At 35.7% G+C, this 20,939-nt stretch overlaps 1 protein-coding gene across 5 annotated transcripts; it reads right to left on the minus strand.

Annotated features, from left to right (window-relative positions):
- Positions 1–1,260: 1,260 nt before the first annotated feature.
- On the minus strand, positions 1,261–20,522 carry LOC127833267 (cell adhesion molecule DSCAM-like). Of its 5 annotated transcripts, none has more exons than XM_052358430.1 (7): positions 20,453–20,522; positions 17,760–18,098; positions 14,022–14,348; positions 3,580–3,870; positions 2,896–3,228; positions 2,314–2,625; positions 1,261–2,226 (listed from the first exon to the last, which is right to left on the minus strand). In XM_052358430.1, exons 1-7 carry the CDS (start codon positions 20,502–20,504, stop codon positions 2,105–2,107), a joined length of 1,776 nt encoding a protein of 591 aa, XP_052214390.1. In that variant the 5' UTR covers positions 20,505–20,522; the 3' UTR covers positions 1,261–2,104. The 5 variants fall into 5 exon arrangements, with proteins under 5 accessions (XP_052214390.1, XP_052214392.1, XP_052214391.1 ...); XM_052358432.1 differs by lacking the exon at positions 3,580–3,870 and adding an exon at positions 13,579–13,869; XM_052358431.1 differs by lacking the exons at positions 2,896–3,228; positions 3,580–3,870 and adding exons at positions 12,854–13,186; positions 13,579–13,869.
- Positions 20,523–20,939: the final 417 nt, after the last annotated feature.

Here is a 20,939-nt window from a genome sequence, read left to right on the forward strand (position 1 = left end):
TGATTTTGAGTTGGATACCTTGTTATATATATATATATTTGATAGTGAAAAAATATTTGCAGAAAAGTTGATTTTTCGTTATAATTTGATTATTTATCATTCAAAATGATGTTGTCACAAATTAATATAATAGCCACGCGCTTACCACCTGTGTGATGTAAGTTGGCGTTATTTTCATTCGGAACACTCGGTTCTTGTCAAAGATCTAATGGTTACGTCATACGTATGTCCATCGGTCCGTATTTCCTTCCGTGCGTCTGTCTGTCCGTCTCCCTGTCTGTCCGTCTCCCTGTCTGTCTGTCTGTCTGTCTGTCTGTCTGTCTGTCTGTCTGTCTGTCTGTCTGTCTGTCTGTCTGTCTGTCTGTCTGTCTGTCTGTCTGTCTGTCTGTCTGTCTGTCTGTCTGTCTGTCTGTCTGTCTGTCTGTCTGTCCTGTCTGTCTGTCTGTCTGTCTGTCTGTCTGTCTGTCTGTCTGTCTGTCTGTCTGTCTGTCTGTCTGTCTGTCTGTCGGTCGGTCTGTCGGTCCGTCCTTCCATCCGTCCGGAACCATATTTTGGAAGTGCTTTGGCGGATTTCATTGAAACTTGGTATGAGTATATATATGGATAAGAGGATAATGCACGCCAAATGGCATTGTACACCATCCTTTAATAACGGAGTTATGGCCCTTTGTATCTTAAAAACGCTTTTTAATATAGCACTTATGTGGCCGGAGCCATATCTTGGAAGTGCTTGGCCGATTTCCTTGAAACTTGGTATAATTATATATATAAATCAGAGGATGGTGCATGCCAAATGGCATTGTACATCATCTGTTAATAACGGAGTTATGGCCCTTTGTATCTTAAAAAAATGCTTTTTAATATAAACGTAGAGCTTTATCTCCATTAACACATGAGCCAGAGCCATGACACTTACCATAGTTGTTCTCAATCATCTGGGATGCTTCACATTCAACACCCATAATCCTAGGGTCTAAGATTAAGGTCACACATTGAGGTCAACGTCACAAATTTGATGAATTATTCATTATTTAGTCATTCCTTTACTATGCATCATGGGATTCTTTCATATCTGTCCACAATTGTTCTCCATTATTTAGCTGAGTGTCAAATATAAGATCCATGTTGCTAGGGTCATGGTCAAAGTCACACACAAAGGTCAAAATCACACATTTCGATTAAATATGCCTTATTTGGTAAGGATTCTACCATACTAAAGTTCTACACCCATCCATAAACAAAATTTATTTTGCGGAGGATATCAATTCAACGAATTTGCTTGTTAGACATGTCTTGGACATGCAGGGAATGAAAATGGCGGGCTGACATCCTTAGACAGCCATCGCATCTATCATATTACTTCGCTACCTTTTGGGCACGTGGTTTTGCACAAGATTCCGTCCGAAATTGCACACGTCACAATTGGGTGTTCCAATCTTTATTAATATATGGTTTTTCAGTAGAGAGTTCAGTATCATACACACGGCAGAATATTGCGGTCATACAATTTGTTATTGTCATGGGGCTAATAGGCCACTACATTTAGCTTGTAGTTCCGAATATTTTACGAACATTGGAAAACGTTGTGTTGAAATTAAATAAATAGAAATATAACGATATGAAAATTAAAATGGAGTTGTGTACGTTTATTATGTTTTAAAGACCATGTCACATCTTGTTAGATTATTGAATAACTTAAAGTTGATTTTTTTGGTTTCCAAACAATCTTTCAAAAATGGATATCTGTGTTCTTGCATTATACTGCCCACATACAAATCTTGTCACTTTCTGTATAGCGAGGAAAAACAGAAGTCCTTCTCAATTTGGTCGAGTAAATAGTATGAAGAAAACTTTTGGAATATATACAACTACAATAAAAAAGGTAAACAGATTGATCACTTGTCAACATATTACAGATATCTATTAGAACGCCATTGAAACGGCACACACTCACATACACACACACAAGAGATAGTTAAACTTATGCATTCGTCATAAAGAGTTAGCAAATTATAACGCACAGGCTTTGTCCACACTAATTCAGTATTAAAGACTCAAGGACAAGTGAATGTCACACACGCATTTCACCCATCGATGTTTGTTACTACTGATAATACACACCAACGACAACAGTGGCAAAGAATACCAAGCTTTTGCTAACAACGACGCGGCGGGCTGCTCCTGTTTCAGGCGAAAGTGGTGGTGTAGATCGTTCGGCCAATGGAACTATAAGAAATACACAAAATAGTAATATGTAATGTCTAAAAAAAAACAAATCAGGTATCCAAATACAATCGTCTTAAAAACGCTTACCTTGTGTGGATTCAGACAAAGTTGTAAATGAAGTGCTGTTTGAGTATTCACTTCGTCCAATAGCGTTTTCTGCGTACACTCGAACGTCATAGGTTGTTGAGGTGTTCAGCGATCTTATAGCAGTGCATATTCTTGAGTTGGAGTTGATGTTCATATCTGAGACAGGTTGTCCAGTCCATTGTGTATCTGTACGTTTGAGTTCGAGCACAAAGTTCGGGTAAATAACGTCTTTGACGCCGTAATTCCAGCACACCGAGGCGTAATTTATGTTGACCTCATTAACTTGTAGCGAGGCTGGGGCAACGGGTGTAGCTGAATTAGTTTAATGGCATTTAAACATTCAATCACGAAGATATAAAAGATGGTTATATCAAATAAAATGAGAAACACAATTTATGTCATGTAAGTGTTTATGGCTAAAGTAATTTTCAAGTAAACGTATGTGAACTATATATGTGATACTTTTAATGAACGTTGAATTATTAAATAGAATTTTATTAAATAGCTAGCATTAATACTGTTGTTAGTGTAAAACGAGATAAAATAGTATATATAAATATTACGAACACTAATTATACATACATGTAATGACTAACTGTATTTGTATTGCAGAATACAATACGTCTCCGGCATTTCTGGCTGTACAATATATCCTCATACCATTATCTGTACTTTTCGCATGATAGGTAAGAACGCTCCGCACTGACCTGTCGATCTTAATGGTAGAATTGTAGTTCGTTACTTGAAATGGTATGTCATCTGTGATTATGTCTCGTGACCTGTTGTCCTTAAACCATTGAATGGTTGCAACTGGTTTCCCGGTTGATGCCTCACAAACAAAATACCTGGTGTCGTTTATTTTCATAACAGAAACTTGTGCATTTTCTCCGACAATGTCAACATGGGCTATAGGAACTGCAAATTCAACACAGTCAATCATAAGTATATGTAATGCCTATCTGAAGTCAACGTTTTAAGTCTTTGTAATCGCACGTTTTGGTTACAACTTGTAATAATTAAACAAGAATTCTTATATATATATATATATATATATATATATATATATATATATATATATATATATATATATATATATATATATATATATATATATATATATATATATATATATATATATATATATATATATTATAACAAAGTCGCTTCCAGCCGTTAATAAAATATTAAACGCTTGCTTTGATTGAATTGTATATATTCAGTTTTGTCAAAACGAAAAAGACAAATAAAGACACGCCAAATATTTACGTAGCACTTGGACGGCGATCGTGGATGACTTCTGTTCCGAAACAGTAAGACCGGTCGATGCTGACATAGTGTTCCGTGCAGTACATGTGAAATTCCCTTCATGGACAGGCTGGACGTCGGAAATCACTAGGTCTCCGCCTGTAGCTGAACCGCCAGGAAACGACCATAAATATGTGGGTGGCGGATTGCCGCCACTGAAACAACGGATGCTCAAGTGTTGTCCAGAACGAATATTAAGCGTGGTGGTCAGTACCGATCCATTCAAAGAAATCTCTGGTGCGGTTGGTCCATCTCAAAACAATCGAAGAACAGAATAAGTTTACAAAACATCAATATAATTTACATTAAAATAAATTTCATCTTTTCCGCTAAAAGCTACATTATAGATTAACTAAATTATGTTTTCGTTGAAATAAATAAAATTCCATGCGTAATTATCTTACAAAGAACGTTAATCAAAGGCTTCACTTCAGACGCTACGGCTTGTGCTCCGTTTATCCCCGTGCAGTAGAGTCGCATGTTGTGATCGGACATGGACGGTTCAAACGACAAAGTGCTGACTGCAATACTGTTATTTGAAGTAGTCGTCTGGGACGCAGCGGTTACGTTTATATCGCTTCCTGGATTGCCTCCTAGCGGATTCTTTTTTAAACCAGAAAATTGAAGGACTGGGTCTCCCAAAGTCACTGGTGCAAGTGAACTGTGCTGATTGACTTGCAATCAAAGAGATTGGGTCAACCTCTGGGTTCATAGCAAGCCTTTTGATTGGAACTGGAACAATAACAATTAGTAAACATGTTGATGTTGAGCTTAACGGGCAAAAAATTGTATTTAGCTCACCAACATTAATCTGATACGTGTTTATTCCTTTTGTTATAATTTCTTCACTTGCATTCTGTTGAATATTTTATACTCGGTTAATATCGTATACCAGAGGGGGTAATCACGTGACAGACAAGATGGCGACGTCCATGCCGAGGCAGGTGTTTTTCGTCGTTTAATACCGTTTATTACTTGTATTATTATTTTTTATTCCGCTCTCTTTCCAGCCATATTAGGAAGAAAGTTACTGGCTTTTATTTCATAGTATTATTCGCTCCATATCTCAACTTTTCTCGGTTCGAAATTTCTTAGCGGGATGGGCTCCACTAAGAAAATTTGCGGGGAGTTAAGTCGAGATATAAAGCGAATTTAAATACGAAATAAACGCTACTGTAATCACCTTTTTCGGCATAGCTGTATACGCCAGCTTTTCACCTTACCTGACCTTTGTAACTGTCCAATAAAATTCAATTAAAAATTTCCCGCGGCTAGGTCAGAATGAATACACTTCATTTATCCCATAGGCTGATTTGAGCATACGACCAGAACATTGGAAATATGTCCGCGTCTTTGTAACACTGTTTTACTGCGTGTTCAGCATGAAACAATTTTATCTCTAATGAAAATGCTTAATAGATAAAACAGTTTTACACTCACTCTCGACATCAATACAGTTTGTGCGTGAATCTTTTATTTTCAGAGGATTGCCAGCGCGAGAACGTTTGTACTTAAAGGCTATGTTCTCATATTTAGTACTAACTTCCATATTCATGTCAACATGTTAACATATAAATGTATAAAGAGCAGTGGAAGCGAGGCCTCACTTTAATGCATTGCATTTCAACCCGCGAGGTATCAGGGTCAGTTTGCGGCCAGTGTGTGTGAATGTCAGAGTTTATATACAGGTCATCGCTGCGTCTTCACGACTACCTTATGTGCTGACCGGAGTTCGCGGCCAGTAAAATAATCGTTACATAATAAAGACGCTATAGCGTGAACTAGGTGAACTGGAATTTTCTTTAGACCAGAAAGATGTTAAATGAAGATAGCCAGCGATATAATTATGGTATGTCAATAATAGACTCTTAATGTGTTTTCAACAATACCATGATAAATGTTATTTTTAATTAATTTAACAAGAATTATTTCACCATATTGACAATTGCATTAAGCGTGAGCGCGACGATTCTCGATACTGTAAATAATCGAATCAAATAGCAATGCCCGACAAACCACTATAACAGGTTTGTTCGAAGAACGCGCGTATAAATATTTAATATATGTGCGGATACTTCGCGTGTGACCGGTTGACTCATATGTTTTAATTTCACTTCCATTCTTCTTTTGGTTTTCTGTTTTGTATCTATAGGTTTATGTCCAGCAATATATAATAATGTAAAATAAGCCGCGAAAACTCCGCGTAACATTCCGTACTGCGTGTGATGCAGCTAAGAACTGCACAGAAAAAGACATTCGCTATCCTTGATCTCATTTATTGAACTCTTTACCTTGCATAAACTCCAACCACAATCAACGCCGTATATCTTTTTAAAAGATATTTCTTGTTACTGATATGGCTGGAAAGTGAGCGTCATTTAAAAAATAAGCATAAGTAATAAAGGGTATAAAACGCATCTGAAGCAAAATACAAAATAACATAAGTAAAATACATAGATTAAGTAGGATGAAAATAAGGTGATGACAGAAGTTAACAAAGAATATAATGTTTAGTAGCATCCTTCAATTGATAATGACATTGCTCATTCATCAAATATTGCGATAAGGATAGAAGTAAACACATGAAGTATCCATTTAACATTGATATTTATTACAATCCATCAAATCCTACGATAGAAATTATTGTACATAAATACATTTATTTGTTTCTAAATTATTCCGTAAACAATTTGGATTGTTCAATCGTTCGTCCGTCGACTCGACTAGGACCACTCAAGTCATCTGTGGGTCTAGGACTGGCTTTGTCTGTGTGTGTGCAAATGGCTGCTGAGGCCGATCCTGGCACGGAATGTTCTTGTTCAAAGGGGAGGAAAGGGACGTCTCCAGTTGGGCTTGCAACACGGGCGTTTCGGGCTTGCCTCTTCTCTGCCGCAGTTGTTCTGTTCGCCTCATACATCTTGGCGCCATTGCACATGGAAGAGCACCAGGTGTTGCGATAAATTGCGAATTGTTCTTACGGTAAGTGTCTGGGTTGATTGCAAACTGGAACAGACGAAAGTCCCAATGGGGGCACTGATCCGCCATTTAAATTATTGTGAGGGGGCAGATATCCGCCTACTAAATTCTGACATGTGGCACTTATCCATATTTGCTTGGAGGGCACCTCTCTGCCCCTTAAAATTAGGGGGCACCTCTCCGGGGAGCACCTCTCCGAGGGGGCGCCTCTTCGGATACCAAAAATCTGCTCAATATCTGAAAGCGTTGCTTAAAAAACCTCCGGAAAACGGTTATTATAGAGAAATTTCCAAACAAATGTAAGAGTTGTCGACGATTGTGATGGTTAATCTGTGTTGATGAAGGTTAAAGTGTAGTAGTGATAAACATTTTATTACGAATTTATTATGAAACTTTAGAGAAAATTTGAATTCAAAGAGAAAATAATATTATGGTTATTTGTCAGTTATACGTTATTATACATTTCTTAATGAAGTTGTTTGATTTCTAAAGTTTGCTTTCCTTCTTCATCAAACATCACCCATTTCTGAAATACAAAGCTTTAAACATCGGTGTGAATTTCACACCAATCTGTAAAGCTCTAGACTTCAGAAAGTTGATGATTTACATGTTATATTCCATAAATTTATATCACGAAATAAGTTTTTTAAAGCATAAAAATTCACCTTAAAAAGTGCAAAATTAAGAAAAACTTGAAATTCGGAAGCGGAGGCCTCTCCCGCACCCTCCCCGCTTGGGCCCCCCCCCCCCCCAGTCAAAATATCCTGCATACGGCCCTGCATTAACATATTGAAGTTAATTAGTAAAGAACTATGTCTGGGTTATTCGAATCCATAGATTATATTTATATGCGCTCATGAAGCAATAACCACAATTTCAGCCAAATACATTACACACAATCCACTGATTTTTTTCCCGCCAAATCACTAAGCGTATGGTAACGGCAGCTGCGTTTAATAAATGCGATTTTTTTCTGTGTTTATTTATTATATATGTAGCAGTTTTATTTGTTTAAAGAATGAAATGAAGTGTTACTAGTAAATTAGTAATTCATCGCAACCCAATACAGAGTTTATTTTAATGAAAAATAATAAATTATATTGTGTATAACAGTGTTATAAATGAAATACCTGACATTTTATGTCTCATGTTTGCGGACGATATTGCTAGCTGTGCGGAAACGGCCGTTAAACTTCAACAACAGTTAAACGTTGTTGATCAATTTTGCATTGACACGGGAATGGAGATTAATTTAGGTAAACTGAAGTTATTGTTTTTAGAAATGGCGGACCTTTAAGAAATTACGAGCGCTGGATATATCGGGGTACGAAATTAAATACCACTTTCGCTTATAAATACATGGGATTATTGTTTACACCCAAATTATCGTGGAACGCGGCGCAAGAAAAACTAAGTTCACAAGCTCAAAAAGCAATATTCTCATTTTATAGTTATAAAGGGACTTTTGGAAACTTCCCTATTAAAGGGATCTTTTCACGCTTTGGTAAATTGACAAAATTGAAAAAAGTTGTTTCAGATTCGCAAATTTTCGTTTTAGTTATGATATTTGTGAGGAAACAGTAATACTGAACATTTACCGTGGTCTAATATAGCCATTATATGCATCTTTTGACGATTTTAAAACCTAAAAATTATAAAGCGTTGCAACGCGATACGATTGAATAATTTGGAGAGTTCTGTTTTTGTCGTTAAATTTTGTGAAACTACGAAGATTGCTTATATAAGGTATAAAATACGTCAAGTTTGTGTATTCGGCGGAATAGCTCAGTAGGCTAAAGCGTTTTTACTTCAGGACTCTGGCAGGACTCCAGGGGTCACTGGTTCGAAACCTGCTCCGGGCAATGATCTTTTCCTTTTTTAAATTTTATTCTTGATTTTTTACTGGAGCTTTTACGATCCAATGTTTACATTTATCAATATAAAGCATTTAATGAATAAGTTAAAAAATGCCAAAATCTTTGAAAAGGCCCCTTTAAATAACTCTTTTTACTTTTTGATAGCATGGTTAAACCAATATTGTGTTATGGCTCACAGATATGGGGATATGAATATGAAAATGCCATTGAAACTGTCCAAAATAAATTTTGTAAACGCATTTTGCATGTAAGGAAAAATACTAATACATGTATCGCCCTTGGCGAATGTGGCCGACTACCCTTATCTGTTACATATTTTGTTAATTGCATTAAATATTGGTGTGAACTGTTAATGATGCCTAATAACAGATTTCCTAAACAATGCTTTAATATGTTAATATCAATAGATAACGCCGGGCGTACTTGCTGGGCAACACATGTAAAATCTTAAATATTTAGATATGGTTTCGGATTCGCCTGGATCTCTCAGGATATTGGCAACGTAGACTTATTTGTGTGTAATTTTCGTCAGCGTATAATTGATTGCGTCACACAAAATTGGCACAGTGACATAAACAATGCATCTAGAGGTAACCATTATAAGAACTATAAAACTCTACTTAACACCGAAAGATATTTGCAGTTGGAAATTACGCTAAAATATCAGATAGCCTTTGCCAAGTTTAGATGCTTCAATCACAAATTAACTATTGAAATTCGTAGGCAGTTGCATCTTGAATATAATTTGATAATTTGTAATTTTTGTTTTATCGAGGAACATTTATCTTTTATTGACTGTGAATACCATGCGTTTTTTCAATGTAGTAAATATGACGTTGTCCATAGATAATTTCTATATAACTGGTATATGGGTGGAGATTCTGTACATGACTTTTATAATCTGATGAGCAAAACAGATAATGACACACTATTGAAATTGTGTTTGTATGTGTATCATCTTTTGAACAATATTGAATAGCTGATATATTTTTTTAGTAACATTAACACAATGTAATATTTTGACATATTTTAATATTAAGAAGATGTGTACAATATTTTGAACAAAATTGAATAAGCTGATATATTTATAATGTAACATTAACACTATGTAATATGTTGACATATTTTAGTATTAAGATGATGTGTTCGCAACTACAAACATGTGTTATATTTTGTATCAAATACTGTGTATTTTGGGCCAACGGCCTTTATTTACTTAATAAACTGAGTTGAGTTGAGTTAATAACGATTTCATCCTTAATTTGGATCTTTTCAGCCCAAATTTGAATATTGTTATGACGGTAAATGTTTTGGAAGTGAATAAATGGAAATAAAATTCCAAATTATATGCAAAATGGCTGCCATTATGCTCGCTGTCAGGTAGGTCACGCGAGTTGTGTATCGTGTTATTTCTTAAATTTGACCCAACATTTGAAAACAATATTACAACATATGTACATTTCCAGAAAGGAAATTCATTTATGCGTTAAATAAGACCAGGTTAATGAAAATCGCTGCACAATTGATGAAGTTATGGCTGTTTAAAGCGATGCCCCATGTTTTCGGGTGATTTTGAGTTGGATACCTTGTTATATATATATATTTGATAGTGAAAAAATATTTGCAGAAAAGTTGATTTTTCGTTATAATTTGATTATTTATCATTCAAAATGATGTTGTCACAAATTAATATAATAGCCACGCGCTAACCACCTGTGTGATGTAAGTTGGCGTTATTTTCATTCGGAACACTCGGTTCTTGTCAAAGATCTAATGGTTACGTCATACGTATGTCCATCGGTCCGTATTTCCTTCCGTGCGTCTGTCTGTCCGTCTCCCTGTCTGTCCGTCTCCCTGTCTGTCTGTCTGTCTGTCTGTCTGTCTGTCTGTCTGTCTGTCTGTCTGTCTGTCTGTCTGTCTGTCTGTCTGTCTGTCTGTCTGTCTGTCTGTCTGTCTGTCTTGTCTGTCTGTCTTGTCTGTCTGTCTGTCTGTCGGTCGGTCTGTCGGTCCGTCCTTCCATCCGTCCGGAACCATATTTTGGAAGTGCTTTGGCGGATTTCATTGAAACTTGGTATGAGTATATATATGGATAAGAGGATAATGCACGCCAAATGGCATTGTACACCATCCTTTAATAACGGAGTTATGGCCCTTTGTATCTTAAAAACGCTTTTTAATATAGCACTTATGTGGCCGGAGCCATATCTTGGAAGTGCTTTGGCCGATTTCCTTGAAACTTGGTATAATTATATATATAAATCAGAGGATGGTGCATGCCAAATGGCATTGTACATCATCTGTTAATAACGGAGTTATGGCCCTTTGTATCTTAAAAAAATGCTTTTTAATATAAACGTAGAGCTTTATCTCCATTAACACATGAGCCAGAGCCATGACACTTACCATAGTTGTTCTCAATCATCTGGGATGCTTCACATTCAACACCCATAATCCTAGGGTCTAAGATTAAGGTCACACATTGAGGTCAACGTCACAAATTTGATGAATTATTCATTATTTAGTCATTCCTTTACTATGCATCATGGGATTCTTTTATATCTGTCCACAATTGTTCTCCATTATCTAGCTGAGTGTCAAATATAAGATCCATGTTGCTAGGGTCATGGTCAAAGTCACACACAAAGGTCAAAATCACACATTTCGATTAAATATGCCTTATTTGGTAAGGATTCTACCATACTAAAGTTCTACACCCATCCATAAACAAAATTTATTTTGCGGAGGATATCAATTCAACGAATTTGCTTGTTAGACATGTCTTGGACATGCAGGGAATGAAAATGGCGGGCTGACATCCTTAGACAGCCATCGCATCTATCATATTACTTCGCTACCTTTTGGGCACGTGGTTTTGCACAAGATTCCGTCCGAAATTGCACACGTCACAATTGGGTGTTCCAATCTTTATTAATATATGGTTTTTCAGTAGAGAGTTCAGTATCATACACACGGCAGAATATTGCGGTCATACAATTTGTTATTGTCATGGGGCTAATAGGCCACTACATTTAGCTTGTAGTTCCGAATATTTTACGAACATTGGAAAACGTTGTGTTGAAATTAAATAAATAGAAATATAACGATATGAAAATTAAAATGGAGTTGTGTACGTTTATTATGTTTTAAAGACCATGTCACATCTTGTTAGATTATTGAATAACTTAAAGTTGATTTTTTTGGTTTCCAAACAATCTTTCAAAAATGGATATCTGTGTTCTTGCATTATACTGCCCACATACAAATCTTGTCACTTTCTGTATAGCGAGGAAAAACAGAAGTCCTTCTCAATTTGGTCGAGTAAATAGTATGAAGAAAACTTTTGGAATATATACAACTACAATAAAAAAGGTAAACAGATTGATCACTTGTCAACATATTACAGATATCTATTAGAACGCCATTGAAACGGCACACACTCACATACACACACACAAGAGATAGTTAAACTTATGCATTCGTCATAAAGAGTTAGCAAATTATCACGCACAGGCTTTGTCCACACTAATTCAGTATTAAAGACTCAAGGACAAGTGAATGTCACACACGCATTTCACCCATCGATGTTTGTTACTATTGATAATACACACCAACGACAACAGTGGCAAAGAATACCAAGCTTTTGCTAACAACGACGCGGCGGGCTGCTCCTGTTTCAGGCGAAAGTGGTGGTGTAGATCGTTCGGTCAATGGAACTATAAGAAATACACAAAATAGTAATATGTAATGTCTAAAAAAAAACAAATCAGGTATCCAAATACAATCGTCTTAAAAACGCTTACCTTGTGTGGATTCAGACAAAGTTGTAAATGAAGTGCTGTTTGAGTATTCACTTCGTCCAATAGCGTTTTCTGCGTACACTCGAACGTCATAGGTTGTTGAGGTGTTCAGCGATCTTATAGCAGTGCATATTCTTGAGTTGGAGTTGATGTTCATATCTGAGACAGGTTGTCCAGTCCATTGTGTATCTGTACGTTTGAGTTCGAGCACAAAGTTCGGGTAAATAACGTCTTTGACGCCGTAATTCCAGCACACCGAGGCGTAATTTATGTTGACCTCATTAACTTGTAGCGAGGCTGGGGCAACGGGTGTAGCTGAATTAGTTTAATGGCATTTAAACATTCAATCACGAAGATATAAAAGATGGTTATATCAAATAAAATGAGAAACACAATTTATGTCATGTAAGTGTTTATGGCTAAAGTAATTTTCAAGTAAACGTATGTGAACTATATATGTGATACTTTTAATGAACGTTGAATTATAAAATAGAATTTTATTAAATAGCTAGCATTAATACTGTTGTTAGTGTAAAACGAGATAAAAAAGTATATATAAATATTACGAACACTAATTATACATACATGTAATGACTAACTGTATTTGTATTGCAGAATACAATACGTCTCCGGCATTTCTGGCTGTACAATATATCCTCATACCATTATCTGTACTTTTCGCATGATAGGTAAGAACGCTCCGCACTGACCTGTCGATCTTAATGGTAGAATTGTAGTTCGTTACTTGAAATGGTATGTCATCTGTGATTATGTCTCGTGACCTGTTGTCCTTAAACCATTGAATGGTTGCAACTGGTTTCCCGGTTGATGCCTCACAAACAAAATACCTGGTGTCGTTTATTTTCATAACAGAAACTTGTGCATTTTCTCCGACAATGTCAACATGGGCTATAGGAACTGCAAATTCAACACAGTCAATCATAAGTATATGTAATGCCTATCTGAAGTCAACGTTTAAGTCTTTGTAATCGCACGTTTTGGTTACAACTTGTAATAATTAAACAAGAATTCTTATATATATATAAATATATATATATATATATATATATATATATATATATATATATAGATATATATATATATATATATATATATATATATATATATATATATATATATATATATATATATATATATATATATATATATATATATATATATATATATATATATTATAACAAAGTCGCTTCCAGCCGTTAATAAAATATTAAACGCTTGCTTTGATTGAATTGTATATATTCAGTTTTGTCAAAACGAAAAAGACAAATAAAGACACGCCAAATATTTACGTAGCACTTGGACGGCGATCGTGGATGACTTCTGTTCCGAAACAGTAAGACCGGTCGATGCTGACATAGTGTTCCGTGCAGTACATGTGAAATTCCCTTCATGGACAGGCTGGACGTCGGAAATCACTAGGTCTCCGCCTGTAGCTGAACCGCCAGGAAACGACCATAAATATGTGTGTGGCGGATTGCCGCCACTGAAACAACGGATGCTCAAGTGTTGTCCAGAACGAATATTAAGCGTGGTGGTCAGTACCGATCCATTCAAAGAAATCTCTGGTGCGGTTGGTCCATCTCAAAACAATCGAAGAACAGAATAAGTTTACAAAACATCAATATAATTTACATTAAAATAAATTTCATCTTTTCCGCTAAAAGCTACATTATAGATTAACTAAATTATGTTTTCGTTGAAATAAATAAAATTCCATGCGTAATTATCTTACAAAGAACGTTAATCAAAGGCTTCACTTCAGACGCTACGGCTTGTGCTCCGTTTATCCCCGTGCAGTAGAGTCGCATGTTGTGATCGGACATGGACGGTTCAAACGACAAAGTGCTGACTGCAATACTGTTATTTGAAGTAGTCGTCTGGGACGCAGCGGTTACGTTTATATCGCTTCCTGGATTGCCTCCTAGCGGATTCTTTTTAAACCAGAAAATTGAAGGACTGGGTCTCCCAAAGTCACTGGTGCAAGTGAACTGTGCTGATTGACTTGCAATCAAAGAGATTGGGTCAACCTCTGGGTTCATAGCAAGCCTTTTGATTGGAACTGGAACAATAACAATTAGTAAACATGTTGATGTTGAGCTTAACGGGCAAAAAATTGTATTTAGCTCACCAACATTAATCTGATACGTGTTTATTCCTTTTGTTATAATTTCTTCACTTGCATTCTGTTGAATATTTTATACTCGGTTAATATCGTATACCAGAGGGGGTAATCACGTGACAGACAAGATGGCGACGTCCATGCCGAGGCAGGTGTTTTTCGTCGTTTAATACCGTTTATTACTTGTATTATTATTTTTTATTCCGCTCTCTTTCCAGCCATATTAGGAAGAAAGTTACTGGCTTTTATTTCATAGTATTATTCGCTCCATATCTCAACTTTTCTCGGTTCGAAATTTCTTAGCGGGATGGGCTCCACTAAGAAAATTTGCGGGGAGTTAAGTCGAGATATAAAGCGAATTTAAATACGAAATAAACGCTACTGTAATCACCTTTTTCGGCATAGCTGTATACGCCAGCTTTTCACCTTACCTGACCTTTGTAACTGTCCAATAAAATTCAATTAAAAATTTCCCGCGGCTAGGTCAGAATGAATACACTTCATTTATCCCATAGGCTGATTTGAGCATACGACCAGAACATTGGAAATATGTCCGCGTCTTTGTAACACTGTTTTACTGCGTGTTCAGCATGAAACAATTTTATCTCTAATGAAAATGCTTAATAGATAAAACAGTTTTACACTCACTCTCGACATCAATACAGTTTGTGCGTGAATCTTTTATTTTCAGAGGATTGCCAGCGCGAGAACGTTTGTACTTAAAGGCTATGTTCTCATATTTAGTACTAACTTCCATATTCATGTCAACATGTTAACATATAAATGTATAAAGAGCAGTGGAAGCGAGGCCTCACTTTAATGCATTGCATTTCAACCCGCGAGGTATCAGGGTCAGTTTGCGGCCAGTGTGTGTGAATGTCAGAGTTTATATACAGGTCATCGCTGCGTCTTCACGACTACCTTATGTGCTGACCGGAGTTCGCGGCCAGTAAAATAATCGTTACATAATAAAGACGCTATAGCGTGAACTAGGTGAACTGGAATTTTCTTTAGACCAGAAAGATGTTAAATGAAGATAGCCAGCGATATAATTATGGTATGTCAATAATAGATTCTTAATGTGTTTTCAACAATACCATGATAAATGTTATTTTTAATTAATTTAACAAGAATTATTTCACCATATTGACAATTGCATTAAGCGTGAGCGCTACGATTCTCGATACTGTAAATAATCGAATCAAATAGCAATGCCCGACAGACCACTATAACAGGTTTGTTCGAAGAACGCGCGTATAAATATTTAATATATGTGCGGATACTTCGCGTGTGACCGGTTGACTCATATGTTTTAATTTCACTTCCATTCTTCTTTTGGTTTTCTGTTTTGTATCTATAGGTTTATGTCCAGCAATATATAATAATGTAAAATAAGCCGCGAAAACTCCGCGTAACATTCCGTACTGCGTGTGATGCAGCTAAGAACTGCACAGAAAAAGACATTCGCTATCCTTGATCTCATTTATTGAACTCTTTACCTTGCATAAACTCCAACCACAATCAACGCCGTATATCTTTTTAAAAGATATTTCTTGTTACTGATATGGCTGGAAAGTGAGCGTCATTTAAAAAATAAGCATAAGTAATAAAGGGTATAAAACGGCGAAAAATAACTGTCTCGGTATGGACGTCGCCATCTTGACTATCACGTGATTACCCCCTCTGGTATACGGGTTTTACGAATAAACGACATTAAACAGTAATTTATTGGGATTTTCCTCTATCAACTACATTCGATCCCACTTCAGAAACGAAACGGTATATCATATTATTTTAATTTGAATATGATGAAGTTTGTTCAACATTCGCCATCAATAGATCTCGTTAAATTATTACACTGATAGTCAAAAGAATACATTAAAACGTCATTTGTCAATTGGTTTTTGGTTTAATTAACATGTGGTGATAGATGAAGTGAGATTAAATTTCCTTCTGTCATATTCAGCAAACCTTTATCATCAAAAGTCGCTAAATCGTCAAACATGGGAGACGTTAAGAAAACCGTTTCATCATCCGTTGTTCTAATTTGAATACACGAGAACGCACGTGCTAATTGAAAAGAAGCTACGGACTACCTATGGAAATCGGTCGTAAATTGAGGCGCAATTATCAAAATCTATTGTAATTATGATTTTGAACCATGTTCCCACTTTAATGCAAATGGTATTTTTATTTAAGGTTATTAATGGCTCGTTATGCTTAATTGTATTCGTTACAGCCCTGTGGAAGACATGAAACGGAAAACGGAAGACATGTTAAAATTATGTTCTTTCTTCGCATTTCTTTCACTTGATAAATTCTCGTTGACTTGATAATATAGAGTGTGAAATTACCATGCGCCTATTGTCTGTCCGTTTCAGGTCATAACACAAATTTAATGATTTGCTTATTAAACTTAAAGTCCCCTACAAACTCAGTATTCTTTTTTATGGGTAAGTAATGGTATATCATATAACTGTCGACAAATTTAAACCTATCCTTTAAAGTAACATTATTACTCAAAATCAACGAAAATTTCGTACAATTGTTCGTAAAATAAACTTCACCAATTCAAAATCAGTGTTCCTTATGGCGATTACCGAAATCTCAACGCCAGATGTGGTCTGGTAAAATAGATGTTTATTGATACAAAATGCTCGTTTATATTATTGTTTTGCATATCTATTCATACGACACATGAACACTAACATGGTGTTCGTGTGTCGTATGAAAAGATATATTCGCGGGAATTAATTGTGGCCACAAATAAATAAAAAACGAGAATTTTGTATCTACAAAAATCTATGTAATCATACCACACCTAGGGTTGAAATTTTGGCTATTGCTACAAGGAACACTGATTGTTAAGGTGTTAACTTTATTTTACGAAATACTTAACGAAATTTTCGTTGATTTTGAGCGTTATAGAGACTTTAAAACAAATTTCCAATACGCAATAGAATGACAAGCAACTTTAGACGATGGTACGTTTAATTTGAAAATGAATCGATCTTTAACTATAATTGGTGTCATATTCGTCTTTGGGTTGCTTTTTTTATGAAATACTTATGGTAAGAGCTAAGGGAACATTAACCCATTGCATAACTAATGTTTTATTGATATGTTTTGAAAAGTTTTGAATTTACTTTAGACATAATTTAAATTATACACCGTTTTTGTTAATAAACAAATGTAAATTAAACGAGGGTTTTTAAACTGTAGTAATTAAAATTTAAAAATAAACACAAATATACAATAAAGTATATATTTAACCGTATCGATAATGTGTAATTGAAAAATGTTTGGAGACATGAGATATTTGCATATGTAATTGTGTTTGCCAATACAAACCTATCACGTTGATTGTTATGCTGTTGCTGTAAGTAACAGTGCTGCCGATATAATTGACTGCACAGTTCCAAAATTCCCCTTCCCGATTCTGTTTTACGTGCTCAAACGTCAATGTGTATACCGAGTTGTTAAAGCATGAGGTACTGAACCCATCGGGCAGCGGTGACGGTGATGATTGACACAAATCAGAATACAACCCGGTCCACATTCCGGCTGATACGCCGTTTCGCCACCAGGAAACCTGCATCACCTCTCTAGGGAGTCTACACGTCAGTGTCATCGGATTGTTTTCAATAACAGGTAAATGATCAGCGTTCAGTAGTGGGCTTTGGCAGAACACTGGAATAAAACGTTGTTTACTGCAACCTTGTCAAAATGGGGAAAACAATTGTCTCTAGAGAACACCTGTTTATAAATATTACATCTTGTTGTATGTTTCAACTTTTCAAAAAGGAGAATATATACGAGCCATGCTCTGTGAAAAGGAGTTTAAATGCATATGCGTAAAGTGTCGTTCCAGAGTAGCCTGTGCAGCCCGCACAGGCTTATCAGGGAAGACACTTTCCACCTAACCTGGATTTTTGCTAAGAGTATTTTTTTAAACAGAAAATATCATAAAAGCGGAAAGTGTCGTCTTGATGATCTTTTTCGGACTGCACAGGCTAATCTCGTACGACACTTAACGAATATGATTTAAACCCCCTTTTCACAGAGAACGGCCAATATATATTTTGCGCTGTGAGCACCCCTTTTTATAAAAGTAATATATTTACAGAAATGATTTGCGGTGCATTTGTGAAAAATCCAAGATGCTGGCAATAATGATATAATTTGGAATTTTCATTGGAATAGGGAAAAACAAACACAAAGGGAAACATTTAAAGAGATCATTCATTCCAATCGTGTAAGTGTTGCTGATTAAAAACAAAAAAGCAGTAGCTGTTGTGTTGAGAACAGTCAGCCACCTTCTGTAATGTATTCATGTTGTTTTTGTTTTTTCTTAAAAATATATGAGTCGCATTCTGAGAAAAGTGGGCATAATGCATGTGCGTAAGGTGACGTCCCAGATTAGCCTGTGGAGTCCGCACAGGCTAATCAGGGACGACACTTCCCGCTTTTATGACATTTTTCATGTAAATGAAGTCTCTTCTTAGCAAAAATCCTATTCAGGCGGACAGTGTCGTCCCACAGGCTAATCTGGGACGACACTTTACGCACAGTTTTCTCAGAACGCGACTCATATATAGAACTGTTCCAATGCTCCCTTACTTAGGAACTTAGACTGACATGTCACAAAAATTTAAATAAATGGACACAAGCGCAGCGTATACTTATTGTCTTGTTTCGAATCAATATTTCGTACAACCTTACACGTTAAGACTTTTCGCAGAGAATATTGTTTCCAGAACAAAAAGCAGTGAGTTTTAAATAAAAAATACTAGCATTTATTACGCATCGTGGAACATAAAAGCAATTTCGCAAAATCAACAAGATACTGTATATCACAATAAAACGTATAATTATCTAAGAAAAACATAAATGTAATCAAAAATGCAGTCACATTTTCAATCGATATAAGCAGTATTCTTCTTCTGTTTTAATAAGACCAAATAATGTTCACCAAACACACATTAGAGAGCAGCCCATGTTTAAATCAAAATCGTTCGGTGATCAATCATTTCTTTATTTGATATTAATTTGGTTGCTTTTTATTGTTGTTTTTGGAATCATAAATTCTACATAATGTGAAAAATGTCAAACATATCATGGAAGGACAAGAAACCGTCGGAGACGGGTGATGCTCCTTAAAGTTTTTTTGTCACAATATTGCACTATACATGTATATTCAGATAAAACGAAACATCTTGAGGGCACAGTAGTTGGGGGGACAAGAATCTTTTTATAGAAAATTTCAAAGGGCCATAACTCTGTGAAAAATCATCCGACCAGAACCCGCTGATAATATGCAAATCTCCTCTTGGTAGTGAAGCTTCCCATAAAGTTTCATTAAATTCCGGTCATTAGTTGCTGAGAAATAGCCCGGACAAGAATTGCACTATATGTACAGTTAATGGACAATTTCAAAGGGCCATAACTCTGTGAAAAATCATCCGACCAGAACCCGCTGATAATGTGCACATCTCCTCTTGGTAGTGAAGCTTCCCATAAAGTTTCATTGAATTCCGGTCATTAGTTGCTGAGAAATAGCCCGGACAAAAATTGTGCACGGACGGAAACACGGACACACGGACGGACAGGCGAAGCGGCGACTATATGCTCCTCCCAAAATAGATTTTGGGGGAGCATAATAAAAAATATTGAGCGCTTAAAAATATGAAGCATTCGTGTATATGAAACACAGTTAAACCATCAATGGTGTAACGCTGTTTAAAATGGATTGAACTTTATGTGCTTATTATGTTGGACACTCGTTTTGTAATGACGCCATTACGACCTAGCAAAATGAAAGATTCGTAGTGAACGTATTTTAAAATCAGATAACTTTGTAACGCTTTGTTGTATATTTATTTAACCGATCATTGTGTCCATTCTAAAAAATTGAATACAAGCATTCATCGAAACAAAGGAATATCGAAAAAATATATTTAAACTATTTTAAAAGTGTCTGGAATTAAGCGTAACTACTGAATAACATATTTTACTTTAAAAAAATAACTTATATTAGAAAATACCTTTAGATAAAATATTGGTCCACAGTAGCGCAATAAATATTTCCCAATTCATCTTGTAATGCTTTATTATTCTGCCTTTGGAACGAAAATTTACATATGCGCAGTTGATCTAAAATGCAAATATATAGTTCCTACGTGTAAAAAAACCATGGTGCATTATCCTTTCAAAAATAATTCACGCTTAAAGGGAGTATGCACGATTTCTATGTAAACAAGTAATTCTTGCAATCTTAAACCAACATTTGAATATGGCTTAGGAATGCTAAATAACATAAATTAACAATATGTATATGGTACTAGAAATCAAGTATTTTTTACTTTAGTAGATTTCTTAACTGGCTGGTTAAAGCCGATGCCGACACTTTTACTCGTATTTGTTAGGAAACAAAATTGTGTCTTTATGTCGTATGAACGAATCTACTCTAAAACTAAATTTAGATTCACATCATACATGCATGATATACATGCTGGCGAATTCGACTGTACA

Source organism: Dreissena polymorpha, chromosome 6, assembly GCF_020536995.1.
Source record: "Dreissena polymorpha isolate Duluth1 chromosome 6, UMN_Dpol_1.0, whole genome shotgun sequence".
Lineage (NCBI taxonomy): Eukaryota > Metazoa > Mollusca > Bivalvia > Myida > Dreissenidae > Dreissena > Dreissena polymorpha.

Coding starts and splice junctions, on each gene's coding strand:
- LOC127833267 (XM_052358430.1), bottom strand. CDS start 20,504: ATGAATTGGGAAATATTTATTGCGCTACTGTGGACCAATATTTTATCT. Junction 3,229..3,579: donor GATCGCCGTCCAAGTGCTAC/GTAAATATTTGG, acceptor TTGAATTTGCAG/TTCCTATAGCCCATGTTGAC. Junction 2,227..2,313: donor TTTGTCTGAATCCACACAAG/GTAAGCGTTTTT, acceptor TATTTCTTATAG/TTCCATTGGCCGAACGATCT.